General features: G+C 44.8%; 1 protein-coding gene across 1 annotated transcript in view; it reads left to right on the top strand.

Moving 5' to 3' along the window:
• Positions 1 to 4318: 4318 nt before the first annotated feature.
• The window catches only part of LOC109880498 (kinesin-like protein KIF21B), a 145251-nt gene continuing 131739 nt past the window's right edge, over positions 4319 to 17830 (top strand). The window contains 1 exon segment of the mRNA XM_031826892.1: positions 4319 to 4771. Within this exon segment, the coding sequence (XP_031682752.1) occupies positions 4731 to 4771 (41 nt within the window). The 5' untranslated portion in view covers positions 4319 to 4730.

Genomic DNA, 17830 nt, shown 5'->3' with positions numbered 1-17830 from the left:
GTGCCACATCAGCAGATTATTTATCAGTGGGAGGAAGATATGATAAAATGTCCACATATCGCCTACGAAGACATCTTCAAATATTTTGTCTCGTCTCTTGGTGTGGATGGGTCAGAGACGAGGATCTCCAAAAGCACAGTGGCATATCAATACCTCCACAACGTAAAAAGTTGGACAGGTGCTTATTCACTGTCTTGAGGATGACAACTTGGTGTTCCTCAAAGCAGATGTCCAGCCCAGTCAGAGCAAAACACACCATCATTCTGCCTGGGTTCTTGTATCATCTGTCGGCACGGTGGAGACTGCAGGGTGTTCATGTGTTGCAGGGCAGGGGAAGTCTTGCAGTCACGCAGTTGCAATACTATGGAAGGTAGCTAGCTCGCTGGCTTTTTTAATGATTAGCCTTTTAATGATTTTTTAATGATTAGCCTTTGCATACCATATCACTGACCAGAACTGATAACGTTAACTATTACAACATGCACACACGGCAAATGGTTTAAATGGCTCTGCCACGCCCTGACCATAGTTTGCTTTGTATGTTTCTATGTTTTGGAGGAAGGAGGAGTAAATCTGCCGTGACAGAATCACCCACCAAGAAAAGGACCAAGCGGCGTGGTAACGGGCAGCAGCAGCGGCCGAAATTTCAGGACTCCTGGACATGGGAGGAGATTTTAAACGGAGAAGGACCCTGGGCACAGGCTGGGGAATATGGCCGCCCCAAAGCAGAGCTGGAGGCAGCGAAAGCTGAGCGGCGGCGATATGAAGAGGCAGCAGAGCAGCGCGACAGGTATGAGAGGCAGCCCCCCACATTTTTTGGGGGGGGAGGCACGCGGGGAGTGTGGCTAAGCCAGGTAGCAGACCTGAGCTCACTCCTCGTGCTTATTAAAAGCAGCGTGTTACTGGTCAGGCACCGTGTTATGCGGTTAAGCGCACGGTGTCGCCAGTACGTGCCCATGGTGTCTGCTCAGCGTGTCTGGTCACCGTTACGCCGCTTCGGTCCAGGGTATCCTGCACCGACTCTGCGTGCTGTGGCTCCAGGGCGCTGGGAGGGTGCAGTACGTCCTATGCCTGCGCTCCGCTCGTGCAGGGCAAATGTGGGAGTGGAGCCTAAGGGAGAGGTGCGCGTAGTAGGCACTAGATCTACCGTGCTTACCCACAGCCCAGTTCAACCTGTGCCTGCACTCTGGAGGGTCCGGGCTAGAGTAGTTATCCAGCCTGGGGGAGTGGTGCCAAGGCTGCGCTCCAGTGCTCCCCCACAGCCCGGTCCTTCAGGTGCCTCCTCCTAACACCAAGTTTCCTGGAGGTCTCCCCAGCCTGGTGGGTCCTGTGGCAGCCCCACGCACCAGGCTGTCTCTCTGTCTCCTCCCTACAGGTGCTCCCGTCTGTCCAGCACCACCTGAGCCGCCCGTCTGTCCAGCGCCGCCTGAGCCGCCCGTCTGTCCAGCACCGCCAGTCTGTCCTGGGCCGTCAGCCAGCCAGGAGCCGCCAGATCCGTCAGCCAGCCAGGAGCCGCCAGAACCATCAGCCAGCCAGGAGCTGCCAGAGCTGTCAGTCAGCCAGGCGATGCCTTCACTCCGGAGCTGCCGGAAACTCCCGCCTGTCCGGCGCTGCCAGAATCCCTTGTTCATTCGGGACCCATGTCTAGGGTTCCCAGTCCAAGGTCGGTGGCGAGGGTCGCCGCTTTAAAGAGAACACGGAGGCGGGCGAAGAGGCGCACCAGAACTTTGGTGAAGTGGGGTCCACGTCCCGCGCCAGAACCGCCACCGCGGACAGACGCCCACCCAGATCCTCCCCTATAGGTTCAGGTTTTGCGGCCAGAGTCCGCACCTCTGGGGGAGGGGGGGGGGGGGGGCGTACTGTCACGTTCTGACCTTTTTATTTTCCTTTGTCTTTATTTAGTATGGTCAGGGCGTGAGTTGGGGTGGGCAGTCTATGTTTTGCATTTCTATGTTTAGGTTTCTGTTTCGGCCTAGTATGGTTTTCAATCAGAGGCAGGTGTCGTTAGTTGTCTCTGATTGAGAATCATATTTAGATAGCCTGGGTTTCACTGTTGGTTTGTGTGTGTTTGTTTCCTGTGTCAGTGTTTGTGCCACACGGGACTGTTTCGTTTATAGTCACTTTGTTATTTTGTATTGTCATGTTCAGTTTATATGATTAAAACATGGACACTTACCACGCTGCGTTTTGGTCCGATCCCTGACGAAGAGGAAATCTGTGGTTACAATTCCAAGCATTTACTACAGTCACAATAGCCAGGAGGTAACCTGCAGACGAGAGAGGAAATGAAAGAGAGGAAACAGAGGAGAAAGTGAATGGAGGGGAGCGACTGTGGAAGAGATAGTCTGTAAAGAGACAATAGAGGTCAGAGGCTCATGGCTTGTCTTGTGTTTTTCTGTCCTGGAATAGAGAGAGAGATCCTTGAATTTGAAATGAAATTGAGAGCGAAAGAGCGGGAGAACGAGAGAGAGAAAAGAGAGGCCAAGAAGAAAAAGGGAGAGATAGCGAGAAAGAGACAGGATTTCAATTTCCTCTTTTGAAGAATTGTGACTGAAAGCAGGAAGGAACCATGGCACAAAGTCACTTCCTCCTCCAGGCAGCTCCTCTTTACCAGAATCACAGCAGAGAGTAGAACACTGTCGCGATTCCAGTCAATAAAACCTCACGCTCTTAAAATAACACAAGTCAAATATAACGTGATACATGATTATAATGTGTATTGTTGCTATTACTATTTTACTGCTAGTGGGTAGACTCACTCTTTTTACTCAAAACAATATGCCACTAGTCATGTTATCAGGGGTGGAGAAAGTCACTCATTATTTTTTATTTTGTCATTACCTGTCTGCACTAGTCACTATAGGACTACTTTCCTAACTATGGATACCTTTGACCCCGATGGTGTTAAAGCTGTGACCCTTGAACCTGCCTCTCAGACATGGTAACATTCCCTCACCTTATGACTGGTTAACGTGCCTCAGATGTGACCTTGTTACCACCCTGCAGACACACACACGCACACACGCACACACACACACACACGACACCATTCTGTATATTTCTGGCCCTTCTTTGGGCACTGTGTTAACAACCCTCCAGGCGAGCTTCAATGCCATACAACTCTCCTTCCGTGGCCTCCAATTGCTCTTAAATACAATTAAAACTAAATGCATGCTCTTCAACCGATCGCTACCTGCACCTACCCGCCTGTCCAACATCACTACTCTGGACGGTTCTGTCTAGAATATGTGGACATCTACAAATACCTAGGTGTCTGGTTAGACTGTAAACTCTCCTTCCAGACTTACATCAAACATCCCCAATCCAAAATTAAATCTAGAATTGGCTTCCTATTTCGCAACAAAGCATCCTTCGCTCATGCTGCCAAACATACCCTTGTAAAACTGACCATCCTACCAATCCTCGACTTCGGCGATGTCATTTGCAAAATAGCCTCCAATACCCTACTCAATAAATTGGATGCAGTCTATCACAGTGCCATCCGTTTTGTCACCAAAGCCCCATATACTACCCACCACTGCGACCTGTCGTTGGCTGGCCCTCGCTTCATACTCGTCACCAAACCCACTGGCTCCAGGTCATCTACAAGACCCTGCTAGGTAAAGTCCCCCCTTATCTCAGCTCGCTGGTCACTGTAGCATGCACTCCAGCAGGTATATCTCCTCTGGTCACCCCCAAAACCAATTCTTACTTTGGCCGCCTCTCCTTCCAGTTCTCTGCTGCCAATGACTGGAACGAACTACAAAACTCTCTGAAACTGGAAACGCTTATCTCCCTCACTAGTTTTAAACACCAGCTGTCAGAGCAGCTCACAGATTACTACACCTGTACATAACCCATCTATAATTTAGCCCAAACCTCTTTCCCAACTGTATTTATTTAGTTTGCTCCTTTGCACCCCATTATTTATATCTCTACTTTGCACATTCTTCCACTGCAAATAAACCATTCCAATGTTTTACTTGCTATATTGTATTTACTTTTCTACTGTATTATTGACTGTATGTTTGTTTTACTCCATGTTTAACTCTGTGTCGTTGTATCTGTCGAACTGCTTTGCTTTATCTTGGCCAGGTCGCAATTGTAAATGAGAACTTGTTCTCAACTTGCCTACCTGGTTAAATAAAGGTGAAATAAAATTAAAATAAACACACACGCCATTGGCGTCTCCGAAATCCCTAATTGGTCTATTAAGTGGGACCGGGGTGGGAGTGTTTGATCTGTGTGGCTAAGCGCCTGTCAATCGAATGCGATTACACCCTCCCCCTTGCGCTTGTCACTCGTTCTTCACGTTCAATGTGAGACAGACAACAACACAAACACACGTTGAGCAGGCTGCGACGGTGTGCTTTCGGATGAGCGCCGAAAAACGGTTCTCACACAGTATGACAGGATGTAGCAGTGGCGAGCGAAAGAAGAAGAAAAGCTTGTGATAGAGTGCGATGTGACAGAGGGCCGGAGGTGTAGCCTAGATATGAGAGTGACCGGAGCAAGGACAGGCACAGAAGCAGATCGTAGCGCGAGTACCCACGGCAGGTTATAATGATAGCACCACGGCTGGCGATTCTATCCTGATTTACCGCTTCATGCATTTGCTCCAAAAGCTTGTTTCTTGATGCAACACTGTATTTTTACGCACTAACCTAACTCTGACTGACACGGTTCAGAGACTCTTGCACATAGGGGAAAACGGAAAGAAGGAGGATAGAATGGTGAGCCAAAACGACTGCTCGGTGAAGGTCTCTTTAAGGTAAGCCCTTCAGTGATCCTGAAAGCCCACTCAAAGATTTCTGCCGACCTTTGCAGAGCGCATTGTGTGTCTTGTCTGTCTCTATGTGTCTCTGTTCCCGGTCTATTCATTAATTGATTCCCTAACATGTGCGCCCAAGAAGTATTCACGGGTATTATTTAGCGCTCCATATGTGGACTATAGTAGACTAATAACTGCGTTATTATCAGTACAGTTAGAGAATGTGCCTTGTTTTTGCCACGTACGGGTGGCGTTCCATTTGCCTACACACAGCAGATAATGCAACGCACGAGCGAGCATGTCTTCATATAGGTGTAGGGTTAAGTAGATCACTCATGTTATTATGCTGTTGGGCTTAATAGTAATGGTTGATAATCATGGTGGTTGTGTCATTCTGAAAGCCCAGTTATCCAGGTGCGGGCGCGGTATCCATGGGGCGTTTCTGTCAGTCACAATAATATCACATTTGGTCCATGTGAGGTCTCCATGCCATGCATTGGTTGCTATTGCATTATGTTGTATTCGTTACATTGTTACAACATCATTGCCTTCCCTCAAAACTCGCACTAGACGTTGCAGAAATGTGCTTCGGTTAAGTCGGAGAATCACAAAGAGATGGAGGTGATGCACTTCCTCAAAGCAATGTCCTTCACATTTACCCAGCTGCCTTTGTTGAGAATACAACCTGAAGGCATGGGACTTGGGTGTGAGGAAATGAGGTTATTGATGAATATTGGACATGATTGCTGATAAATGTTTGCACCATAGGTGGGTATTATAAATCACAGTATCGGCTATCACCCACCTTTGTTAGACCTTTATGATGTAGTTAAGTGGATGTAGAATACATAACACACAGTACTAGTGATGTGAGGAGGCATGACTTCAGTAATTGTATGTGAGTACTGTATTCTCATTCTCTGTCTGTGTATTGTTGCGCGCGCTAACCGAGTCGCAGCTGAAGCCCGGTGGTGTGTCTGTCCATTGTCTAACAGTCTCCGGGGGGTGGGTCAGGGCAGTGAAAAAATGGTGCAGCCACCCTTTGAAGTCAACCATGATATTGATGGCCCCATTTCCCCAGCTGGTGCCCCATGTGTGGTTGGTGTTGGTAACAAGGCTTGTAGCCTGTAGTCACCGTACGTTCCAAATGGCACCCTTTTCCCTATGCAGTAGGGTAGGGCTCATAGGGCTCTGGTCAAAAGTAGTGCGCAATGTAGTGAATAAGGTGTTATTTGGGATGTAGTCTGTCTGTCTGTTGCCTCCCTTTGTGGTTTGCCAAAATGACATAAAGAGGAAGTAACTTTAGTTTGACATTTTTCTGAGTCTTTTCAAAACAGTGAAAATAAGTGGGTGCTGCTGGTTGTTCATTGTTCATCTGTTGTTCATATTGGGAAGTTGGCCCGCTGTAGAGTGGGGTCATAGGTCATAGAGTTAGGGTTAGTTGGCCCGCTGTAGAGTGGGTCATAGGTCATAGAGTTAGGGTTAGTTGGCCCGCTGTAGAGTGGAGTCATAGAGTTAGGGTTAGTTGGCCCGCTGTAGAGTGGGGTCATAGGTCATAGAGTTAGGGTTAGTTGGCCCGCTGTAGAGTGGGTCATAGGTCATAGAGTTAGGGTTAGTTGGCCCGCTGTAGAGTGGAGTCATAGGTCATAGAGTTAGGGTTAGTTGGCCCGCTGTAGAGTGGAGTCATAGGTCATAGAGTTAGGGTTAGTTGGCCCGCTGTAGAGTGGGGTCATAGGTCATAGAGTTAGGGTTAGTTGGCCCGCTGTAGAGTGGGGTCATAGGTCATAGAGTTAGGGTTAGTTGGCCCGCTGTAGAGTGGGGTCATAGGTCATAGAGTTAGGGTTAGTTGGCCCGCTGTAGAGTGGGGTCATAGGTCATAGAGTTAGGGTTAGTTGTCCCGCTGTAGAGTGGGGTCATAGGTCATAGAGTTAGGGTTAGTTGGCCCGCTGTAGAGTGGGGTCATAGGTCATAGAGTTAGGGTTAGTTGGCCCGCTGTAGAGTGGGGTCATAGGTCATAGAGTTAGGGTTAGTTGGCCCGCTGTAGAGTGGAGTCATAGGTCATAGGGTTAGGGTTAGTGGGGTCATAGGTCACAGGGTTAGGGTTAGTTGGCCCGCTTTAGGGTGAGGTCATAGGTCACAGGGTTAGGGTTAGTTGGCCTACTTTAGGGTGAGGTCACAGGGTCAAGGTTAGTGGGCCCACTTTAGGGTGGGGTCATAGGTCACAGGCCGCAGGTAGCCTAGTGGTTAGAGCATTAGGCCAGTAACCGAAAGCTGACAAGATAAAAAAAAATCTGTCTTTCTGCCCCTGAGCAACGCCGTTAACCCACTGTTCCCCGGGCGCCGAAGATGAGGGGGTGGGTTAATGCAGAAGACACATTTCAGTTGAATGCGTTCAGTTGTACAACTGACTAAATCAAATCAAAGTCTATTTGTCACGTGCGCCAAATACAACAGCTACAGCCTTACCTGTGAAAATGCTTCCTCTAACCAATAGTGCAAAAAGGTGTTAGGTGAACAATAGGTAAGTAAAGAAATAAAACAACAGTAAAAAGACTACTATATAGAAACTACTATATACAGTAGCTAGGCTACATACAGACACCGGTTAGTCAGGCTGATTGAGATAGTATGTACATGTAGATATGGTTAAAGTGACTATGCATATATGATATACAGAGAGTAGCAGTAGCGTAAAAGAGGGGTTGGCGGGTGGCGGGACACAATGCAGATAGCCCGGTTAACCAATGTGCGGGAGCACTGGTTGGTCGGCCAAATTGAGGCAGTATGTACATGAATGTGTAGTTAAAGTGACTATGCATATATGATAAACAGAGAGTAGCAGCGTAAAAGAATGGGTTGGGGGGCACACAATGCAAATAGTCCGGGTAGCCATTTGGTTACCTGTTCAGGAATCTTATGGCTTGGCGGTAAAAAACTGTTGAGAAGCCTTTTGGCACTCCAATACCACTTGCCATGCGGTAGTAGAGAGAACAGTCTATGACTGGTGTGGCTGGGGTCATTGAACATTTTTATGGTCTTCATCTGACACCGCCTGGTGTAGAGATCCTGGATGGCAGGCAGCTCAGCCCCAGTGATTTACTGGGCCGTACACACTACCCTCTGTAGTGCCTTGAAGTCAGAGGCCGAGAAATAGCCGTACCAGGCAGTGATGCAACCAGTCAGGATGCTCTCGATGTTGCAGCTGTAGAACATTTTGAGGATCTCGGGACCCATGCCAAATCTTTTTAGTTTCCTGAGGGGGAATAGGTGTGTTTGGACCATTCTAGTTTGTTGTCGATGTGGACACCAAGGAACTTGAAGCGCTCAACCTGCTCCACTGCAGCCCCGTCGATGAGAATGGGGGCGTTCTCTGTCCTTCTTTTCCTGTAGTCCACAATCATCTCCTTAGTCTTGGTTACGTTGAGGGATAGGTTGTTATTCTGGCACCACCCGGCCAGGTCTCTGACCTCCTCCCTATAGGCTCGTCGTTGTCGGTGATCAGGCCTATCACTGTTGTGTCGTCTGCAAACTTAATGATGTTGGAGTCGTGCCTGGCCATGCAGTCGTGTGTGAACAGGGAGTACAGGAGGGGACTGAGCACGCACCCCTGTGGAGCTCCAGTGTTGAGGATCAGTGTGGCGGACGTGTTGTTACCTACCCTCACCACCTGGGGGCGGCCCGTCAGGAATTCCAGGAACCAGTTGCAGAGGGAGGTGTTTAGTCCCAGGATCCTTAGCTTGGTGATGAGATTTGAGGGCACTATGGTGTTGTACGCTGAGCTGTAGTGAATGAATAGCATTCTCACATAAGTGTTCTGAACCTTGAAAGCGGCAGCTCTACCCTTTAGCTCAGTGCGAATGTTGCCTGTAATCCATGGCTTCTGGTTGGGGTATGTACATACAGTCACTGTGGGGACGACGTCCTCAATGCACTTATTGATAAAGCCAGTGACTGATGTGGTGTATTCCTCAATGCCATCGGAAGAATCCCGGAACATATTCCAGTCTGTGATAGCAAAACAGTCCTGTAGTTTAACATCTGCTTCAGCTGACCACTTTTTTATAGACCGAGTCACTGGTGCGTCCTGTTTTAATTTGAGCTTGTAAGCAGGAATCAGGAGGATAGAATTGTGGTTGGATTTACCAAATGGAGGGTGAGGGAGAGCTTTGTACGTGTCTCATGTGCTTTGTACGTGTGTGGGAGTAAAGGTGATCTAGAATTTTTTCCCTCTGGTTGCACATTTAACATGTTAATAGACATTTGGTAGAACTGAATAGATATCCCCCTTTCCCTTTACTAATGATTTATTGAACTGGCCGGGGAAGGGAGGTAACAGGTATCCGTTATCCGTACATTGTCATACTGGTCCCCTGTGGGAATCAAACCCACAGCCCCGGCATTACAAGCTCCAAACTCTACCAACTTTGCCACATCATCATCATCACATCATCACATCATCATATCATCACCACATCATCACATCATCACATCATCACATCATCATCACATCACCACATCATCATCATCACATCATCATCACATCATCACATCATCACATCATCATCACATCATCACATCATCTCATCATCTCATCATCACATCATCACATCATCATCACATCATCATCACATCATCACAAACCACTTGATGTCTCAATGTACTCTGTTACTGTATTGAACATTGTTTTTCTTCATGCTGATAGAAAGTCTACAGGTACAAACCTAGATGACCAGCCTCTGTACAATACAGTTATGTACATCTACATGAAGTGGTTTGTAAGGATGGTACATTAATACTGTGCAAAAAGGGCTTATTTTCCATGTTATTTGATCCAGAAAATGATTTAATTTGACATGGATGTTTTGGGTCTTTGTACATAACTTTGCACCTTGTGATGTAAATGTTTAAGGACCGGGTTTTGTTCTTTCTGGAAACTATTAGAATGACAATCACAGAGAAAGGCACAGGGTAACAACTCTTACAATCCCAACTATTTAATCCTATTTAATCCAACTATTTAATCCTGCAAGATTCCTAATTATACAACTACATTGTTTGCCAGCGGAGATGCTGAATAATTAGTTTTGCCCACGCTATATGTGACGTTAATACTAGTAAAGGCCCAGTGCACTACTTTTGTGTAAAAAATATATTTTTACATTTATTTTTGTATTTTGTATTAATTATTTTTCAGGATGCTGCAGCACCCCTACTTCCCTCGGCTATGTTTCACACACACTTTTCACATCAATACACATGGTAGGGGCCGGACATGACCTGTCAACACAGCAGCAAAAGAGCTACGGTGCTGTACCTATATGTTCATCAGTCTCTGCTCAGCTCTTTAGGGCAGAGCTGCATTATTCAGCATGTAGACATTATTGGGTAACTATGGTAGTAACACCTACAGTACGTCGTTAGTACCAGGCTACCCTGTACCAGGTATAGGCCTACTGTAAGTACAAGCAGTTGAACAATACTATCGATCAATCACATTTATTTATAAAGCCCTTATTACATCAGCTGATGTCACAAAGTGCTGTACAGGAACCAAGGCTAAAACTCCACTCAGCAAGCAATGCAGGTGTAGAAGCACTAACCGATATTCATTCAGTAGAAACATGCGATAAGCACATAGAGTTATGTAATAACCATAACACCACTGTTGTCATACGTATCTAAATGACTGTGGTGATAGATGCATGCTTTATTCTCTTCTTCTTCTTCTTCTTTGTGTGATCCGATCGCTGTGTGTGTGTGTGTTTACTCTGTTCCTAATGGGTGGCACTGAAAGCAGCATTAGTAGGGACAGGAAGTGGGGACTGAAGCATATAAACAAAGACATGGATCAAGATGACTTCCTGTGGTTCTTGATGGATGGTTTTCCTAACGACAGGGAGACTAATCCTGGGAACACCAGCACCACTGATAACAGATCATGAATGGATGGCGTGTAATTGCTCCCACATTTCTAGTCAGAATTATGTTTTGCAGTTAAGGGACTGGGAGTGTGTTAAGACCAAAGCCTGGGTTTGATTGGTGTGTGTGTTGACGAAGGAAGGCTATGACAGCCAAACAAAGTCAAGAAACTCACCACCCTGATCTAAAGATCAGAACTGACCCCTTCCCCTCTCCTCCCTGGTCTATAGATCAGACCTGGCCCCCTCTCTTCCCTGATCTATAGATCAGACCTAACCCCCTCTCTTCCCTGGTCTATAGATCAGACCTAACCCCCTCTCTTCCCTAGTCTATAGATCAGACCTAACCCCCTCTCTTCCCTGGTCTATAGATCAGAACTAACCCCCTCTCTTCCCTGGTCTATAGATCAGAACTAACCCCCTCTCTTCCCTGGTCTATAGATCAGAACTAACCCCCTCTCTTCCCTGGTCTATAGATCAGAACTAACCCCCTCTCTTCCCTGGTCTATAGATCAGAACTAACCCCCTCTCTTCCCTGGTCTATAGATCAGACCTGACCCCCTCTCTTCCCTGGTCTATAGATCAGAACTGACCCCCTCTCTTCCCTGGTCTATAGATCAGAACTAACCCCCTCTCTTCCCTAGTCTATAGATCAGACCTAACCCCCTCTCTTCCCTAGTCTATAGATCAGACCTAACCCCCTCTCTTCCCTGGTCTATAGATCAGAACTAACCCCCTCTCTTCCCTGGTCTATAGATCAGACCTAACCCCCCTCTCCACCCTCCACAGTCTGTGTGGCCGACAGAGAAGCTGTTCATTTCCTGCATGTCTGTTCCAAAATACAGTCAACATTCAGACATCTAATAGCCAACATACAAATAGCCTGTGAAACAACGTCTCAGAACAATGACCCAGAATCTCCTTCGGTTTTCCTTCATGCGCGGTCCATGGCATCTTGAGGGATGGTGTTGGCCTGATGTTGACAGATGTTTATTTAACTAGGCAAGTCAGTTAACAAACTCTTATTTTCAATGACTGCCTAGGAACGGCCTTGTTCAGGGCAGAACAACAGAGTTCTACCTTGTCAGCTCAAGGATTCGATCTTACAACCTTTCGGTTACTAGTCTAACGCTCTAACCACTAGGCTACGCTGCCACCCCATATGTCTGTCTCTGAGGGCTTGATCTAAGGCCTGAGGTTGACAGAGTTGAAGTCGGAAGTTTACATACACCTTAGTCAAATACATTTAAACTCAGTTTTTCACAATTCCTGACATTTAATCCTAGTAAAAATTCCCTCTCTTAGATCAGTTAGGATCACCACTTCATTTTAAGAATGTGAAATGTCAGAATAATAGTAGAGAGAATGATTTATTTCAGCTTTTATTTCTTTCATCACATTCCCAGTGGTTCAGAAGTTTACATACACTCAATTAGTATTTAGTAGGGGTTCCTATAAATTGTTTAACTTGGGTCAAATGTTTTGGGTAACCTACCACAAGCTTCCCACAATAAGTTGGGTGAATTTTGACCCATTCCTTCTGACAGAGTTGGTGTAACTGAGTCAGGTTTGTAGGCCTCCTTGCTCACACACGCTTTTTCAGGTCTGCACACACATTTTGGGATGGGGTTCTTCGGCTTGCAAGCCTCCCCGTTTTCCTCCAAACATAACGATTGGCATTATGGCCAAACAGTCCTATTTTTGTTTCATCAGACCAGAGGACATTTCTCCAACAAGGTATGATCTTTCTCCCCTTGTGCCGTTCCAAACCGTCGTCTGGCTTATTATGGTGGTTTTGGAGCAGTGGCTTCTTCCTTGCTGAGCGGCCTTTCAGGTTATGTTGATATAGGACTCGTTTTACTGTGGATATGGATACTTTTGTACCGGTTTCCTCCAGCATCTTCACAAGGTCCTTTGCTGTTGTTCTGGGATTGATTTGCACTTTTTGCACCAAAGTACGTTCATCTCTAGGAGACAGAATTCGTCTCCTTCCTGAGTGGGTTGACGGCTGCATGGTCCCATGGTGTTTATACCTGTGTACTATTGTTTGTACAGATGAATGTGGTACCTTCACACATTTGGAAATGACTTTTTTGGATGAACCAGACTTGTGGAGGTCTACAATTTTTTAATGAGGTCTTGGCTGATTTCTTTAGATTTTCCCATGATGTCAAGCAAAGAGGCACTGAGTTTGAAGGTAGGCCTTGAAATACATCCACAGGTACACCTCCAATTGACTAAAATGATGTCAATTATCCTATCAGAAGCTTCTAAAGCCACAACATAATTTTCTATAATTTTCCAAGCAGTTTAAAGGCACAGTCAACTTAGTGTATGTAAACCTCTGACCCACTGGAATTGTGATACAGTGAATTATAATTGAAATAATCTGTCTGTAAACAATTGTTGGAGAAATGTCTTGTGTCATGCACAAAGTAGATTTCCTAACCGACTTGCCAAAACTATAGTTTGTTAACAAGAAATTTGTGGAGTGGTTGAAGAACAAGTTTTAATGACTCCAACCTAAGTGTATGTAAACTTCTGACTTCAACTGTGTCTCTGAGGGTCTAAGACTCTAAGTCCTGATGTTGACAGATGTACAGTACCAGTCAACAGTTTGGACATACCTACTAATTCCAGGGTTTTTCTAAATGTTCTACTATTTTCTACATTGTAGAATAATAGTGAATATATCAAAACTATGAAATAACACATATGGAATCATGTAGTAACCACAAAAGTGTTAAACAAATTAAAATAGATTTTATGTTTTAGATTCTTCAAAGTAGCCACCCTTTGCCTTGATGACAACTTTGCACACTCTTCGCATTCTTTCAACCAGCTTCATGAGGAATGCTTTTCCAACAGTCTTGAAGGAGACCCCACCCTCTCCCCTCTTCCCCTCCTCTCCACTCTCTTCTCCCCCTCTCTCCCCGGGGAGCTGAGATAACCTCATGGGGAACTTTCCCTCCTGGAGAAAAGGAACACTCATGTGAGAATGATGTTCTTTGACTACAGCTCAGCGTTCAACATCCATAGTGCCCTCAAAGCTCATCACTAAGCTAATGGCCCTGGGACTAAACACATCCCTCTGCAACTGGATCCTGGACTTCCTGACGGGCCGCCCACAGTTGGTAAGGGTAGGCAACAACACATCTGCCACGCTGATCCTCATCCTCATCCTCAACATGGGGGACCGTCATTAAGGCAATACAGAGGGTAGTCAAAAGCGGTACCAGAGCACCCCCCCCCCATCTCTTTGTTACGCTGCTGCTACTCTCTGTTTATTATCTATGCAAAGTCACTCTACCTACAGTGCCTTGCGAAAGTATTCAGCCCCCTTGAACTTTGCGACCTTTTGCCACATTTCAGGCTTCAAACATAAAGATATAAAACTGTATTTTTTTGTGAAGAATCAACAACAAGTGGGACACAATCATGAAGTGGAACGACATTTATTGGATATTTCAAACTTTTTTAACAAATCAAAAACTGAAAAATTGGGCGTGCCAAATTATTCAGCCCCCTTAAGTTAATACTTTGTAGCGCCACCTTTTGCTGCGATTACAGCTGTAAGTCGCTTGGGGTATGTCTCTATCAGTTTTGCACATCGAGAGACCGAAATTTTTCCCCATTCCTCCTTGCAAAACAGCTCGAGCTCAGTGAGGTTGGATGGAGAGTATTTGTGAACAGCAGTTTTCAGTTCTTTCCACAGATTCTCGATTGGATTCAGGTCTGGACTTTGACTTGGCCATTCTAACACCTGGATATGTTTATTTTTGAACCATTCCATTGTAGATTTTGCTTTATGTTTTGGATCATTGTCTTGTTGGAAGACAAATCTCCGTCCCAGTCTCAGGTCTTTTGCAGACTCCATCAGGTTTTCTTCCATAATGGTCCTGTATTTGGCTCCATCCATCTTCCCATCAATTTTAACCATCTTCCCTGTCCCTGCTGAAGAAAAGCAGGCCCAAACCATGATGCTGCCACCACCATGTTTGACAGTGGGTGTGGTGTGTTCAGGGTGATGAGCTGTGTTGCTTTTACGCCAAACATAACGTTTTGCCAAAAAGTTCCATTTTGGTTTCATCTGACCAGAGCAACTTCTTCCACATGTTTGGTGTGTCTCCCAGGTGGCTTGTGGCAAACTTTAAACAACACTTTTTATGGATATCTTTAAGAAATGGCTTTCTTCTTGCCACTCTTCCATAAAGGCCAGATTTGTGCAATATACGACTGATTGTTGTCCTATGGACAGAGTCTCCCACCTCAGCTGTAGATCTCTGCAGTTCATCCAGAGTGATCATGGGCCTCTTGGCTGCATCTCTGATCAGTCTTCTCCTTGTATGAGCTGAAAGTTTAGAGGGACGGCCAGGTCTTGGTAGATTTGCAGTGGTCTGATACTCCTTCCATTTCAATATTATCGCTTGCACAGTGCTCCTTGGGATGTTTAAAGCTTGGGAAATCTTTTTGTATCCAAATCCGGCTTTAAACTTCTTCACTACAGTATCTCGGACCTGCCTGGTGTGTTCCTTGTTCTTCATGATGCTCTCTGCGCTTTTAACGGACCTCTGTGACTATCACAGTGCAGGTGCATTTATACGGAGACTTGATTACACACAGGTGGATTGTATTTATCATCATTAGTCATTTAGGTCAACATTGGATCATTCAGAGATCCTCACTGAACTTCTGGAGAGAGTTTGCTGCACTGAAAGTAAAGGGGCTGAATAATTTTGCACGCCCAATTTTTCAGTTTTTGATTTGTTAAAAAAGTTTGAAATATCCAATAAATGTCATTCCACTTCATGATTGTGTCCCACTTGTTGTTGATTCTTCACAAAAAAATACTGTTTTATATCTTTATGTTTGAAGCCTGAAATGTGGCAAAAGGACACAAAGTTCAAGGGGGCCGAATACTTTCGCAAGGCACTGTACATGTACATAGTACCTCAATGACCTCGACTAACCGATGCCCCCGCACATTGACTCTGTACTGGTACCCCCCTGTATTTAGCCTCACTACTGTTATTTTACTGCTGCTCTTTAATTATTTGTTACTTTTATTTTTTATTTAGTTACTTAACACATTTTTTACTTAACACTTATTTTTCTTAAATCTGCATTGTTGGTTAAGGGCTTGTAAGTAAGCATTTCACTGTGAGGTCTACACCTGTTGTATTCGGCGCATGTGACAAATTAAATTGGATTTGATGTTCTGTTCCTCTTGTTGTGATGAGGTTGTAAATAGGTTGCTATTAATGGTTTATTATGAAGAATCTGTGATTATGAACAGGAAGGGAAATAGGATCACTGTATCCATGATCTTCGTATGTTGTTGTCACAGAAACACTTTGTAAGCCATGGCTTATATTTTTGCTCCAGTCTGTGTGATGCAACTTGTGTTGTGTGAAATTATTTTCTGCTACAAACCTTTTTCTGCTTCACACCTTTTCTGCTTAACACCTTTTCTGCTTAACACCTTTTCTGCTTAACACTTTTTCTGCTTAACACCTTTTCTGCTTAACACTTTTCTGCTTAACACCTTTTCTGCTTAACACTTTTTCTGTTTAACACTTTTTCTGCTTAACACCTTTTCTGCTTAACACCTTTTCTGTTTAACACTTTTTCTGCTTAACACTTTTTCTGCTTAACACCTTTTCTGCTTAACACCTTTTCTGTTTAACACTTTTTCTGCTTAACACCTTTTCTGCTTAACACTTTTTCTGCTTAACACCTTTTCTGCTTCACACTTTTTCTGCTTAACACCTTTTCTGCTTAACACTTTTTCTGCTTAACACCTTTTCTGCTTAACACTTTTTCTGCTTAACACCTTTTCTGCTTAACACCTTTTCTGCTTAACACCTTTTCTGCTTAACACTTTTTCTGCTTAACACCTTTTCTGCTTAACACTTTTTCTGCTTCACACTTTTTCTGCTTAACACTTTTTCTGCTTAACACCTTTTCTGCTTAACACTTTTTCTGCTTAACACCTTTTCTGCTTAACACTTTTTCTGCTTCACACCTTTTTCTGCTTAACACTTTTTCTGCTTAACACTTTTTCTGCTTCAAACCTTTTTTTTTTCTTCACAACAATGGCAATTTGTCCTTGACACAACAGTGAGTTGCCTACAATGACACAAACTGGGATCATCAACTAGATTCAGCCGTGGTACGATTTCTTCTTTAGTGGATGGAACCTAGTTACAGATCATTTGTAGACTGCAAATTGACTGCAAGAACAGATATCAGATAGCCCAACAGATATCATTTTTGACTAAAACATAGTCATTTCAAACCCTGCTTATATTTGTATACTATCACATTTATCTCTCTATTTTGTGTGGGAGTATTTTGGAACAGACTTCCTGAATTATATCCCTTGTAGATGATTTGATGGTGTTTTTACAGACTTCCTTTTATTTATTTTTATTTTATTTTTTTACCTTTATCCTTTATTTAACCAGGCAAGTCAGTTAATAACAAAATCTTATTTTCAATGACGGCCTAGGAACAGTGGGTTAACTGCCTGGTTTTTAGGGGCAGAGCGACAGATTTTTACCTTATCAGCTCGGGGATTCGATCTACCAACCTTTCAGTTACTGACCCAATGCTCTAACCACTAGGCTACCGCCCCAACAATACAATTTACGTCCAACAATAAACATTTGTTTTTACTGATAAACCAGCATTTTAAATAGGAATTTAAAAGTATTTGTTTTGGTTTGTGGATGTATGTCCTGTGTAGGCTGTGTGTGTCGCGTCTGTTTCCTGTTGACACTGCGTGAACCGTTCACTGGGTCCACAGCCTCCCTAGGGGGGCTGCTTTACGGGCCTCACTCTGGTGGGAACTAGCCGCTGGTCATAATGTCTGTCTGGGTGTTTGTATGTGGGGGAAGAGTAGTGTGTGTATAGTGTATGTGTGTGTGCGTCCATAGTGTGTGTGTTAGTGTGAGTCTGTGTTAGTAATGGCGGTTAATGGGAGACTGCCCCCCTGCCCTCATGGTCCGCTCTGTAAGGCCAATAAGTAATAGTTAGCTCCTGTTAAGAGCTGCTCCAGGACAGATACTTCCTGTAGTCTCCTGTATAACATGCATCCCTCCCTCCTACCCAGTAAGGTTGAATGATAAGTTAAATCAAG

This window comes from Oncorhynchus kisutch, linkage group LG1 (assembly GCF_002021735.2).
Source record: "Oncorhynchus kisutch isolate 150728-3 linkage group LG1, Okis_V2, whole genome shotgun sequence".
Taxonomy (NCBI): Eukaryota; Metazoa; Chordata; class Actinopteri; order Salmoniformes; family Salmonidae; genus Oncorhynchus; species Oncorhynchus kisutch.
The sequence above is the reverse complement of the archived record's forward strand: the minus strand, read 5'-3'. Positions and strand labels throughout refer to the sequence as shown.